At 39.8% G+C, this 14,985-nt stretch overlaps 1 protein-coding gene across 2 annotated transcripts in view; it reads right to left on the bottom strand.

The window, feature by feature from the left end:
- Positions 1–13,152, bottom strand: part of ATG14 (autophagy related 14) — a 36,380-nt gene extending 23,228 nt beyond the window's left edge. For both annotated transcript variants that reach the window (XM_061156993.1, XM_061156994.1), the window contains exons 1-2: positions 12,915–13,152; positions 1,043–1,105 (exon numbers count right to left, since the gene is read on the bottom strand). In XM_061156993.1, the coding sequence (XP_061012976.1) occupies positions 1,043–1,105; positions 12,915–13,135 (284 nt within the window). In that variant the 5' untranslated portion in view covers positions 13,136–13,152. The remainder of the gene's footprint in view (positions 1–1,042; positions 1,106–12,914) is intronic.
- Positions 13,153–14,985: the final 1,833 nt, after the last annotated feature.

Genomic DNA, 14,985 nt, shown 5'->3' with positions numbered 1-14,985 from the left:
AGTCGTAAGTAATAATAATGAGACCCTGATGTTGGAAAAGATTGAAGGCAAGAGGAGAAGGGGGTGACAGAGGATGAAATGGTCAGATGGCATCACCGACTCGATGGACATGAGTTTGAGCAAACTCTGGGAGATAATTAGGGCAGAGAAGCCTGGTGAGCTGTAGTTTATGGGATCACAAACAGTTGAACACAGCTTAGTGATCTAACAACAACATAAGATAATTCATGATCTAAAATGCTATTGTCAGTTCCCCCACTTTAAAATGGCACAAGTCAGTGTAGGCTAAAATTTGTTCTATAGAATGAAGTGTTCTATAGGAAAAAAGTTAAGTTTCTATGACAGAGTAAAGTCAGAGAAATGATGGAGTAAAATAAATCCAAGCAGGTTTCTCTAATGCAGGGCATCTCTGAAGAGTTAATCTGCTCATAAATGTGTTAATCATGTCTGGGGTATGGATGGAGAACGGTGACTGGACCAATTTGGGACAAAATGTTCTACAGGACAATTCCCAAATCCAGAGTATAAGAGATCTGTCAGGGGTGCTTGCTAATACTCAGATTCCCGGGCCTCCCCTCAGACCTATCAAATCAGAATTATCTGAGGATAGATTCCAAGAATCTACATTTTTAACCAGAACATCAAGTTAATTTAATCTTAAGTAGATGATCTGCAGACCACACTTTGCAAAACCTTCATACAGAAGAAGAACAAAGAGAAGCAATAATGTCCTACATGAGCCACCACCACTAGTGTCACATGCTTTCTGTACTGGACCCATTCACCAGGGTCAGCTCTCTGATTCACCCGTTCAGTCACTGTGCCTGCTATTAATCAGGCCCCATGTCTGATCCCACTGTTCTCCAGAAACTCGACAATCTCTTATTTTGGTTTCTCCCAGATACAGGGCTCTTCACATGCTGAGACCTGTATCCTAAATTCAATAAATCAGCAACCCACATATCTGCGTACCATAGCACTGAAATAAACCATGCAGTGACCAGATAACCCCCACAAATTAGAAAGCAAAATGAAAACTCACTCTTTTTGAAATTCTTCTTGCTTGCTCTTAAGCTGGCTTAATCTTTCCTTCTTGTCTATAAACCTGTAAGAAAAAAATGCAGCGTTTTATTTAAATGTTCATTTTTTTTTCAGGCAAATGAGATTATGCAAATTCCTGAGAGCCAATCATTTCTGCAGACTCATCTGGAAATGTCACTATCCTGAACACATCTTCTTGATGGGATGCACGCGGCTGCCCACCATTTTACTTAAAACTAGGTTCATATTCTCAGCTTTAAAACTCTTTCATGGATTTATAAAATATATCTATAGGTTTCTTCACCCCGAGGTTAAATTATCTTCCAAAACAGGCAAATCAGAGCACTAAAGTGAGTTTGAATACAAGGAAACTGAGGCTTCCATTATAAACAATTGTAATTATTAAACTTGACTGAACCTTGCTCTCATCTCTAAATTGGCACCTCAATTCAGTTCGGTTGCTCAGTCGTGCCCGACTCTGAGACCTCATGGACTGCAGCACGCCAGGCCTCCCTATCCATCACTAACTCCCGGAGTTTACTCAAACTCATGTCCATTGAGTCCGTGATGCCATCCAACCATCTTATCCTCTGTCATCCACTTCTCCTCCCACCTTCAATCTTTCCCAGCATCAGGGTCTTTTCACATGAGTCAGTTCTTTGTATCAGGTGGCCAAAGGATTGGAGTTTCAGCTTCAGCATCAGTCCTTCCAATAAATATTCAGGATTGATTTCCTTTAGGGTTGACTGGTTGGATCTCCTTGCTATCCAAGGGACTCTCAAGTTTTCTCCAACACCACAGGTCAAAAGCATCAATTCTTTGGTGCTCAGCTTTCTTTACTGTCCAACTCTCACATTCTTATGTGACTACTGGAAAAACCATAGCTTTGACTAGACGGACCTTTGTTGGCAAAGTAATGTCCAATTTTTTCTCACTAAATTTATCACTAGTCATTATGGCTAGCAAGTCACTATTAATAAAGTTACCAAAAGGAAAGATTATCACATCACAGATCATTTTTTATATTTTTCAGTATTCTACCCTTATTCTTATTTTCTTCCTGCTACCTTAATAGGAATTTAGTTTTCTTTTTTATTTTTTGGAGTGTAAGGTAAAAACTTTAATCATCAAATTTAAGCCTCTCCTTAAGTTACAAATTTCCACCAAAGTACTGCTTAAAGCTAAACCCTTAACATTTTTGCAAATGCTGTATTTTATCATTTAGTTGGAAATTTCTAATTTTCCATAAAATTCCCTCTGATCAAGAATATGTTTATAAGTGTATCACTCAATTTCCAGATATACCAGCTTTTTAGGTAACTTACTGTTATTTTTCTACTTTAACTCTGACGTGGTCCCAGAATATGAGATTTCAATCTTGTGACTTGAGACTGTCTTATGGCCTTGCATATGATGCACTTTGCCTTGGTGAAAGTTCCATGTGCACTTAAAAGAATGTATATTTTATAGTTCCTGGGTACAGAGTTCTATAAGCGTCAACCAGCTGAAGGTGGCAAGCAGTGATATTCAAATCTTCTAGATCTGTGCTGTTCAACACGGCAGCCATCAGGCATGTGTGGCTACTGAGTACCTAAAATGTGACCATAATGGCCCTAAAAATCTCTTCCTTAAAATAATAGTAAAATAATCTCTTCCTTAAAATAAGAAAATTTTTAAAAAATGTATGAGTAATATCACGCAACAGACTGGTTCAAACTGGGAAAGGAGTACATCAAAGTTGTATATTGTCACTCTGCTTATTTAACTTATGTGCAGATACATCATGCAAAATGAGGGACTGGATGAAGCACAAGTTGGAATCAAGACTGCTGGGAATCAATAAACTCAGACATGCAGATGATACCACCCTTATGGCAGAAAACGAAGAAGAATTAAAGATGAATGTGAAAGAGAAGAGTGGCTTAAAACTCAACATTCGGAAAACTAAGATCATGGCATCTGGTATCATCACTTCATGCCAAATAGACGGGGAAACAATGGAAACAGTGACAGACTTCATTTTGGGGGGCTCCAAAATCACTGCAGACGGTGACTGCAGTCATGAAATTAAAAGACTCTTGCTCCTTAGAAGAAAAGCTATTACCAACCTGAACAGCATATTAAAAAGCAGAGACATTACTATGCCGACAAAGGTCCATCTAGTCAAAGTTATGGTTTCTCCAGCAGTCATGTATAGATGTGAGAGTTGGACCATAAAGAAAGCTGAGTGCCAAAGAATTGATGCTTTTGATCTGTGGTGTTGGAGAAGACTCTTGAGAGTCCCTTGGATAGCAAGGAGATCCAACCAGTCAACCCTAAAGGAAATCAGTCCTGAATATTTATTGGAAGGACTGATTCTGAAGCTGAAGCTCCAATACTTTGGCCACCTGATACAAAGAACTGACTCATGTGAAAAGACCCTGATGCTGGGAAAGACTGAAGGCAGGAGGAGAAGGGGATGACAAAGGATGAGATGGCTGGATGGCAACACCAACTTGACAGACATGAGTTGAACAAGCTCCAGGAGTTGATGATGGACAGGCAAGCCTGGCGTGCTGCAGTCCATGGGGTCGCAGAGAGTCGGACATGACTGAGCGACTGAACTGAACTGAATATCATGCACTGATTTTGAATTGAGCTAACAGTGGTTTATTAACTACTTTCAAAGAAATAAAGGTAATGTTACCCACCATGGTAACATGGTATGGAGTCCAGAATTAGGCTTTTGGCTATCTCCTGATTTCCCAGTCTAAATGAAAACAATTCAACAGAACCATAACATAAAACCAGAACCATATCAGCCCTAAAAATCTCTTCCTTAAAATAATCAAAAAAATAATAATAATAATACAGACATAGAAGTCTAACACACTATTTTTATAGTCCCACATCTGAAATATCCCCAGATATCTAGTTCTAAATGGAAGGGATAAAATGCCCTAATTATGACTCTGCTATTTCAATAGTCATTGAAAATGTACCACATTAAAAAAAAAAAAAAAAAGAAAATGTACCACATATATTAAAGAAAGCAAATCAGACAATATTATATGTGACAGAATTATATACTTAAGTGGCTAAATTAAAATTAAATTAAAAATTCACTTTCTCTGTGACACTCTCACATTTCAACAGCTACGTATGGCTGGAGGCCACTTTACTGGATGCACAGATATGCAGCATCATCGCACAGAATTCTACTGGGCAGTACTGCAATGGCCCGTGAGGTGGTAACGACAGGAAACATTAGAAAACTCAGAAACCAATGTAGAAAGTGGACAAATTCATAGGTTCACCAAATAACTTATCAGGCTTTTACTATGTGCCCACAACTTACTACAGAGCATTTTACAGAATGTTAAGAAATCTAATCATTCATTTTCTGCAACTGGCTGTGTACTAGACATAGTACTTGTTATATGCTTCCATTTCCTTATATTGAAAATGAGAAACAAATGTGCTATTTTCTTCTCCCTTACTGAGGTAACGCATGATTCATGCTCTTGGTAACCTGAAAGGAGATGACAAACTCACAAGATTCATCAACCTGTGTAAACAAAGGACTGACATAAAAGAGAAAATCCTGCTTTCAAAGGCTATAAAAGTGCTCCTTTCGGATCTGTTGTAAAGATGCCACTTTGCATTAAAACAAATTGGGATGATGACACTGTCCAGCTTTATATCAGGCTGGTTAGTTCTCCTAGGTTGTTAGAAACAAACCCAAACTCAAACATAAAAATACAGATGACAGCAGGAATAACAAACAGGAGATAGCAATTCCTCCTGTACCGAACACTTCATGAGTAATGTCATTCTTCATGAAGGAAATGAAAAAACAGGTAGTGTGAACAGAGCAAAAGAGCAGATGGTATCAAGGAATGTGCCTGGTCAGCAAGCCAACTGCTCACCAGCACCTCATCCATTCTCTGCATTTTCCAATCCAGGACTCATAGAGATAGCTTAGGGAAGGAAAAAAAAAAAGGAAAAGGGGGAAAGGCATATTTTATTTCATACACTGTCTTTCAAGCTGGGTTTATTACATAAAATGTTTTGTATCTTTTTCCACGTCAGAACATAAAGACGTATCTCATTATAGAATTTCACTGAATGGACATCATATAACTTATTCACAGAAACGCCTACTGATGAACACTGCCACTGCTTCCAAATTTTCATTACTATCAATAATGTTAGAAATGAATATCTTAGTGCACAAACCTTTTAAGCTTTTAGGTTTCTCTACAAGAAATTCTTACAAATAAACTGCTAGGTCAAATATTTACATGCAAACCTTTGGCAGTTATCTTTAAATTTCTTCTGAAATCATTTCATATGATATTTACAACCCTACCAACCTGTTCTCATTCTCTCTCAGCACTGCACATTTTATTCTTTACTAACCTGACTGGCTTCCCACTCCATTCCTTCAAAGATAGTTTACAATTCGTTTATTTGCCTTTCTGCATTATTTCTTATTGGCTACTTTTCATTTGTTAGTCTATGTCCTTTGTTCACTTTTCTATAGATTTTTTAAAGGGTTATTAGGAAAATTAGCTATTTTCCTTTCATACATCTTGAAATTCTTTCTCAATTTGCTTAGTGACTACTTATGATTCTGCTCTACAAAATTTCCAAAATTTTGTGCAGATACATTTATCCATTTTCTTGTTGTTGCTGAATGGCTCTATAGTTTTGTATAGTTTTCTGAAAAGAATCTGCCAGTGAACCTGTACCATGCATCAGGGCTTTTAAACACTTTTTAAATATTTTCTTTCCCAATTAAAAAATGTCTTCTATGTTATTTACCAAATTCCTCCAGACTTGTATTTGCTTTTCTTCCCCCCTAAAAAAGGATTCCCTTAAGTCAACTTTAAACAGTGCCCCTGTGATAGAGAGTGGTGAGAACCAGGAGCAGGTGGTCACACACAGTCTGGTGCTATCAATCCAAGAGACGATACACAACCCAACTCAGATTCTGGAGTCACGTCTGCCCGAGGACGGGTTAGAGGTGGCCCTGCTAAGGGAAGGAAGGCATTACAGGCAGAGGAGATTCTGCTGTTTCACAAACTAAGAAGTTACTCTGTCCTGCCCCAGAGAACTTCACCACACCAGTGGGACAGCAGGGTGACGAGGATCAGTTACAAGTGTGACCGCATCACTCCACGCTGCGCCATGGCCACAGATCGTCCTGGGTGACTCAGCGGATCTGGCCACAAGCAGGACTTGTCACCTAAGTCTCTCCCCTGAGAGCAGAAAAGGGGCATCAGGAATCCTACTACTGATTCTGTGCAGATGATCAATAACACCGTCAGACCACCGACTACACCTTACTGAGCACTTACTTAGTGCCTTTCATAAAATAACTCATCCTTCCGTCTGCCTGCCCAGTCCTTTCCCTCATCCTAGTGGTTTACATTCACTTTGTGCCTAGGGTTATGGCAACAGAAAAGTCCAAGAAACACTACTCCTGTATTTTAAGAAAGGCAAACCGAACAATCCCACAAAACTTTCAAATATGCAACTGAGGGCCTTAAGAATTAGTCAACCCTTATATTCCTTGGGTTTCTTAAATCTGAAAGGAGAAAATAAGCACTGACAGCTTTCAAATTAGCGGTGGGGAATTTCCCCCAGCTCCGATTTGGACACAGGTTTGGTGAAGAGTTGATGATTCTGGCTCTAGAAATAAGGCAGTGAGACTTATCGGGTAACAAAGAGCATGAATTTTCCTGGAGAAGAGCACAGCGATCTCTGTTACACAAGCAGAAACGGTCAGAGAGCTGAGTATTCTTGAATTAGGATGCTATTAATAACACACCAAAAATCACTAGCCTTCATATTTTTCTCCCTTAAGTTCTTTTAGGCATTCAAGGGTATGACGTTTACGGACAAATGCAATATGAAAAAACATAGTCCTTATCAGAATAGTTCTTCTAACTTATGTTAGCATACTTAAAGTATGAGAAAATACACAACTTCAACAATGCAGGTTTCCATCAACTGTAAACACTACAGTACCACACGGTCTGAAGTTGATTCAATCTGTGGATGCAGAGCAACCGCAGATAAAAAGAGGGCTAACTATAAATTATAGGTGAGTTAACCCCTGTTGTTCAAGGGTTAACTGTAGTAAAACATACTCCACTGGCGGGAATGAAGGTTAAATCATTAGTAGAAAGTACAAACAGAGCACTGTTTGGTTTCCTCACTTGTAAAATGAAAATAATGATTATCCTACTTGAGTATAGGGATTAAATAAGATAAATGTGAAAGCATCAGGTACAGGCACTTAACACGCAATACAGGCTAGTTTCCCTTTTCTTCATTGCAATGAGTGATTTTGCACTTAATCCTACAAATGTATTAAACTGAATATATACTAAATATATGCATATGTATGTATGTATGTATGTATTTCAGATCTGGAGGTCAGTCAATGTAAGAATTAGCATAGCCCAGCAGTAAGTAAGGCACAACTACTCTGAGCTTCCTCATCTTAAAAACAGGTTAATAACTCTTGGTTTTGTAGCAGGGAACAAATGAGACAATACTTGTGAAATCCTTCCAAATTCTGAAGGGTACACATAATGGTTAAGAGTAGCCAGTGATACTGATTGAAGCAAGTATTATACTTTCTTAGGAGATCCACATGTATTGTTGTAAATACAATTAATAAGCTACATGGGATGGGAGCTGTGACCCTTCCTGAAAGAGATAACCAGAGTCGCAGGTTGATAAACTCTTGTCTCAAGATGGGGAGTCCAGGTACCTATGGAGCTTTTATTCTGCTGAGTGGGGTATACAGATGTGGGTCCAGAACTGAATCCTCACGAAAACAAACTTTTATAAGCTAAAGACTGACAACTAGAAAGATACTGGAGGGGAACAGAGTTTTTAGGATGTATCTTCCTCTCAAAATCTTCAGTAACGTCTAAAATTTCTTGCTTGTCCTCTATCCCACTTCTCAATTTGTCTGGTGCCCATATTTCTTTTCATGGTAAAAATGTAGTCCTACATTCCTAAAACTCATCGGTGAAAGGAGTGCTGCATCATTCCTGATGCTGTGTATGTATGAGAGCAATATCCATCTGCTCATAAAATGCCTTTCTTAAAAAAAAAAAAAAAAAAAAATGCCTTTCTTTTTGATCCACACTTTAAAATAACTGGTTTCTAAACCATCATGTAGATGTTCCCAGGTATGCTCAGATTTTCCCCACTGTCTCATTCTTACACCCTATCATAAACTGGTAAGCAATTTTTTCCAGTTTTGAGTGGAAAGATTATTTCAACTTGTCAGTTATCTATTGGGTAAGAGTGTTATTTCTAGTATCAGATAAATGTTTAATCCAGAAAACTACATTCTTGTTAAAAGACCTGCAATTTTAAAATGTTCTCTGGTACAAGATTCAAAGGAGATGGTGTTGAGAGTACTGCTTAAAATTATTCCTCTTCATCTCTTAAGGAAGCAAACAAGTCAAAAGACAGAAGGAAAAGCAGAGACGTGGGTACTGTCTCAGGACTGGGCCAAGGTGGGAGATGAGGAAAGGATAGTGGTACCAAGGTTATAAGGAAGTGTCCCACTGAACAATAGCCAAAAAAAAAGTAGCAAGTTCAAGTATTTTTCAATCTAACTGCCAAACTCATACTGTCCACGAAATTACATAAAGATGCATGTTCCCTTCTTAGAAGTCAAAAGCATTATTAGGATACACATTTATTCTTTAATATTGAATTTTCCTTGAACTGCTAAACCATTAGAACCTGTATATTTAGCTAGTCTATTAATGAAACCTGAAAAAAATACATCTACATTTATAGGAACTTTGATATGTACATCACATTCAAGATCCTTGCAGGCACAGCTAATTTGGTTAACTTACTGAAAAGAACCAGGGGGTTAAACAAGGGTATTTAAATCATGCTGAGGCTTCCATATTTTATTTCCAGGTGGTTTCCCACAGTCAGTGAGTTTCCTCATAAAGTAAGAGGGGTAAAAAGGGTCTGAAAGTAAAGTACAGAATACAAAATTTTTCATAAGTACTGAAGACCAGAGAATATCTCACAATCAACCTTTGGCCCAAGATATTTAAGGCTTATTAGTAGTCAGTGTAAATCCTCGCGTGCAGAAACCTGCCTGTCTCTTATCTGCCGGAATATTTCACACCAATAACTGTACCTAATGAGCTCGATAAGACTGATCTGGCCATCAGGAGAGGGTCCTGGGTCTCAAGAGATTCTTGCATCCTACTCATGCTGGACACTGGTCAGGGAATGAAGGAAAACAAACAAGCAAACTCCTCTTCTTTAGAAACACACACTTCAGAAAAGGGATGACTGAAAGTGAAGTGAAGCTGTCTGTTATCCCTAAACCTTAACTTTATTTTTCATTTCTAAATTCTGAATGATCCGGTATTTATTTTTCACTTTTCTGCTTGGTCATAAAAAGAAATCCACTGTAACACATCCCTCTCCTGAAAATAATTCGTATTTCAGTTTCTAAAATGGTCTTGCCTTTACCATTCCCTTCAACAATCTGCTTATTACGTTCCTCCCCAGTGCTGCACTAACCACCAGGATGGGACTGAACAAAAGCAGAATTCACTCCTGTGTGGAACTACTGATACATTCTGGATGCAGTTACCTTCCGCAGATAAGTGACACCACTTATGGCGTTTAATACCATGAAAGAACTGAGAATTGTGATAGAAATGGGGGGAGAGATGGAAGTGGGGACCTACCTTAGTGAAGGTCAGGGAGAGTCTCGCTGAGGAAGTGACATTTAAGTTGAGACATGAAAGGTAAAATGCCAATCAGGAGGAACAGTGTTCCCAGCAGAGGGAATAGTAAAGAAAAAGGCCCATAGGTGGAAGAGTTCCATGTGTTTGAGAATGTGAGAGAAAGCCCAATTACTGAGCTGTGAACATGAGAGAATGTGGTGAGAGTTTACTTTTTGAGTCCTTAATACATTCTAGACATCATGTTAAGTAGTTCAGTGCATGCTCTTATGTAATTACTACTAGTAATCTCTGAAACTTCAAAATCACATAACAAGTGGTGGAGCTTGGATTCAATTCAATGCAGCTTGAATCCAAAGATCACATTTTAAACTCAACCTTACAGCCAAAATTAGAAGGTAGGCAGTAGCCAGATCACATAGGGCTTAATATGCACAGTAAGAAGCTTGAATTTTATTTTCTATAAAGTGAAAAAACACTGAAAGGTTTAAGCAGAACAGTGACATTAACTGATTTACATTTCTACTGTAGCTGTTGTGTGAAGGCCAGAGGGTGGCTAGGGAAGAGCTGTAGGTGTAAAAGAAAGAAAACAAATTAGTGGCCAGGAAAGAAATGATAGCAGTCTGGACTAGAAGTAGACAGATTCAAGATCTATTCTGAAGCAGATCAAACTATACCTGTCAGTGATTTCGATACATGGAATAAGGAAAACAGGAAAAAGCTAGGACAACTTCCAGGTTTCTGGCTTAAGTCACAAACGGGTCATGATGTGTAACAGTGAAGTGGTTCGGGATGAGACTAAGTTTGGGAAGGAAGGGTAGATTGATCCAGTCATTCGACAAATCTTTATTAAGCTTCTACTATGAGGATATAGCAGAGTATAAAACTGTCTTGTTCTCACAAAGCTAACATCAATGGAGTGAGAGGCAGTTAAATATGGAAAACAAGAAATCAGGTTGAGTGGGGAAGAAAGTTACTATTTTAATTGAATGAATAGTCAGAGTTTCTCTGTAAGGAACACAGACCTAAGGAGTCAAAGAAAGTAGCCTGGAAGACTAGGAGAAAGGAGCTCCTGGCAGTCTGAATAAGACTGAAGCAGGAGTGTTTTCAGTATGTCTGAGTACTGGCAAGGAGGCCATGATGTTTTGCAGAGTAAGTAAGAGAAAAGCAACAGGAGAACAATGAGGGAACAAACAATATAGAACTTCAGATAAAGACTTTGGCTTTTTCTTTTTTAAACTTTGGAAGATGTGAACAGAGGAATGGAAGGATGGTATTAATCTGTCTGCAATATGGGAAATTACACTATGAAGGAGAAAAGGTGAAAGCAGAGACTCCAGAGGCAATAATCCTCAGGTGGACCAGACCAGGAGGTAGTGAAATGGCTGGGATTAGGATAGGTTTTGAATGGCAGATGGGATTTGTTGATGGGATAAGATATGGCAGCATTAACAGAGGAGTCAAGGAAGACTGGAAGGCTTTTTTTGCCTGTTCCAAAGAATTGGGTCATCATTTACTGGGTTGGGATGACCATGAGAGGAATAGATTTATTATGGATAATCATGAATTCAGTTTGCCATATGAAGATGGAGATTCTCACTACAAATTTAAATACAAATAGAGCAGGCAGTTGTTTTCTCAATTTAACAAAGGCCTAGGTTGGAGAAACAAGTCTGGCAGTCTTCAACCTATAGATGATATTTAAATTATAGGAATGGATCTAGGAAAAAGTATAGAGAAGAGGATCCAGAACTGAACCCTTGAAAGACATTTCCATCTCATACCTAGTATTTTTATAATAAAACAACTGCTTTAATTCTTAAAGCTATTACTACATCAGCAGTTTCTAAATTCATCAACTACATCAATGAGAAAACAGTGATGAACCAAATATATACAAATCTTTTCAAAAGGAAAAGTAATGAACTCCATTCATGATCAGAAGACTATCAGAAACTCAAAAACACTTCCAAATACAGATATTATATAATCCAGTGGTTTAGTGCATGGCATATGGGTTCAGGCTGCCTGGAATTTTTTGGTCCCTACCCTTATTATTTGTGTGACCCAGGGCAAGATACTGTGCAGCTTCCTTAGCAGTAAATTAGGGATAATAACTTATTGGGTTGTTGTTAAGGCATTAATATCTGAATTTTTACACTAAAAAAATTAGCTGGCTTACTGTCACTAAGTTATTGAAACAAAAGTTGGGACTGAGAAACCTTGCAGCTAACCACACTCATTTTACAATTATTTAACCAAAGACTTGTTTTAGTCGCTAAGTTGGGTCTGACTCCTTTGCGACCCCATGGACTGTACCCCGCCAGGCTCCACTGCCCATGGATTTCCCAGGCAATACTGGAGTGAGTTGCCATTTCCTTCTCCAGGGCATCTTCCCCACTCAGGGACTGAACCCAGGGCTTCTGCATTGGCAGGTGTATTCTTTACCACTGAGCCACCTGGAAAGCCCAGGACTTGTAGGCCTCTTGTTTAAATTTGAAAACAAGGCCAAAATGTGTTCTTAAATTAAATTCTCCTAACTAAGGGCTTGCAGCTCCCACTCGTATTTTAAAACAGAGGAAACACATCCTCAAACTCCTTAGCATTCAAAACAATCTGCAAAAGGGAGAAACAGGCTAGACTAGTTCACACATTAGAGTAAGTATGTCTGATAACAAGATCCATCTGTGACACAAGCTACCAGGGCCCGAATCCCTCTTAACCAGTTATTTGATTCTCTTCTGGCCTCTTCTCTAGAAAATGAATGTTCTTTTGAAAAATAAAGATTAAACCAAGCTTTTGCATGAGGCAGTAACAAAGTACCGAGAATCCAAATCTATGGCAATAATAGGAGAAGACCTCTCCACAGGCATCACCTGTTCCTCTTCCCTAGTACCAGAAGCACCGTGAGGTCAGTCTCTTCTCGAGTGGGTTAGGAAGAAACTGCGACCTCTCCTCTTGGGCCTCTATCCCCGTCCCCATCCCCGTCCCCAGGGAGCAAAGCGCCGGCGCGAAGGAGCTACCCTCGCTACCTCCTCCTCTTTTCGCTGGGCTCCGCGGCCCATACTCGGCTCCAGGCTCCAGCCTCCAAGCCGGTGGAGACACCCAGAGAAGACAATAGCGCAGTGGCGGCTGCCGTACCTTTCGCGGTCGCGGCCGTCGAAGTAGACGAAATCGCCGCTCTGGATGCACTTGGCGCAGGTCAGCCGCCGGCGGGTGGTGTTGCACAGCGGGCAGCGCTCGACCGCCACGTACAGCCCCTCCGCGTCGTCCACAGAGTCTACCAGGTCCCGGGCGAGCGGTTGGGGCCCGCAGCCAGGAGCCTCCTGCGCCTGGGCTCCCTTCCCACTGGGAGACGCCATGATAGCCTGAGAGCAGATCCAGTCACGTGGGATTTTGTTTTCAACCAGGTGCATCTTGGGTGAGGAGGAGGGGCCTGGGAGGGGCCTAGGGAGGCTCCGGGAGCTCGGCGGGAATCCCGCGAGCACCTCGCCCGACCTCGCCTACCCCTCAGCAGCAGCTGGGTAGGAATTAGGTTGAAGGGGGGCGAGGCAGCGCAACAGTGTCATCAGCGTCTCCTTCACGTCCAGGCTACAAATTAACGCCACAAACTTGTGCAAGAGATAGTAATACAGTGCCCTCAGGATTTGGGGAAAACAGATTGGGAACGCATAAGGGAATTTCTGTCATTCGCTGTGGATTTGGCTAAAACTACCGCAGAGTTGGATGAGGGAAGTGGGTCTTGGAGCGAGGTGGAATTTTGGCTCATGTGATTTTGGGGCAAATTCCTCACCTCTCCCGTGTTCACGTGGAGAAAACTTCAGTGCCCACCCAACGTCGTGAGGATTAACAAATCAATCCGTTTAATAGTAATCTGATAGTACTTTGCCAATAATAACTAACCAGTGGAAACAACTGTACTGAACGTGTACATCACAGTTGTACCTTTATGAAAAATGAATTTTAATGTCCAGCATTCCGCTTCTATTCCGGGCCATATTCTAAGAATTTCAACTAGGTAGTATTTTAACATGACTTGATTACTCCAAATTTCTTTCTGTGAGGATAAACAGGGTGGGTCAGAGGATTATATCAGAGTAATTGGTGTTTGAATATGCCTGTAAACTACAGAAGAAAAAAAATTGGGGCTCATAGGTCAAATGATCCAGACCAGTGACTCAAAAGGATTATTTTGGCAGGCTATAAATTAATGACTGCCTTAATTTCTCTCTTCAGCTAGGGCGTCTCTCCCAAGTTCCATACCCCCAAATTCATAACTGCCTACACTAAGCTTGAGGTAATGTACGGTGACCAATTCACTGTACAGAGTTGGTCTGAAGCAATTCAGAAACAAAACTGAACTCTCCCTCTCCACAAACGTTTCCTTATTTTGTTGTTGTTCAGTCGCCCAGTCGTGTCCGACTCTGCGACCCCATGGACTGCAGGCCAAGCCTCCCTGTCCTCATTTTAGTGAAGGACAATCCCCGCCCACATGGGAACAAGGTCCAAGACTCCTATTAGCCCATCCCCCTCCCTGTTAATCTCCACTTCTCCATCAAATGCGCATGATTCCCACAAGCTAATTGGGTTTTGAAGCTTAGCTCTTTGCTCCAGCCTCTTAAGTCTTATTTGATCTATTTTAATACAGTTACACAGGGTTATGAAGGTACAAAAAAAAGCACAAAAATCCCTAAACTGTTTTCAAAATAGACTTTATACTAAACCTGAATGGTTCCTGAAAGTTGAAGATTTATTTTTAGGGAGAGAGAAATACTTCTCTCCGATCATTTCAAACAAAAGGATATGTAATTCTTTAATTTTTCTTTAAGTTTTCAGACTTTAATGTTTCATTTGTATTCTGACAGGATCCATCACAGGCCTGTACCTGCTGGCCAGGATCATCTATTCAGTATTTAAAACGGCAAAAAAAAAAAAAAAAAGGACAATAGACAATTTCTATCCTGTTTTATACAGATATTTTAAATTTCTATATATTGTTATGTATTTTTAGAGAACACATGTTCATGTACTACATCTTTAACAAGAACAAAGCATTAAATTTTAATGATGTTAGAATATCATTCTAGCAAGGCCTTAACTCTTCAAATTCTGAAATCATTACTTTTTCCATTTTAAAAATAACATACAACAGTCATTTCGGAAAAAAAAGGTGTCATTTCTTAGGCATGGTTACTCATACAGAATCACACTT

The sequence above is a fragment of the Dama dama genome, chromosome 12 (assembly GCF_033118175.1).
Source record: "Dama dama isolate Ldn47 chromosome 12, ASM3311817v1, whole genome shotgun sequence".
In the NCBI taxonomy this organism is placed as follows: domain Eukaryota; kingdom Metazoa; phylum Chordata; class Mammalia; order Artiodactyla; family Cervidae; genus Dama; species Dama dama.
This window is presented reverse-complemented; position numbering and strand designations above follow the sequence as displayed.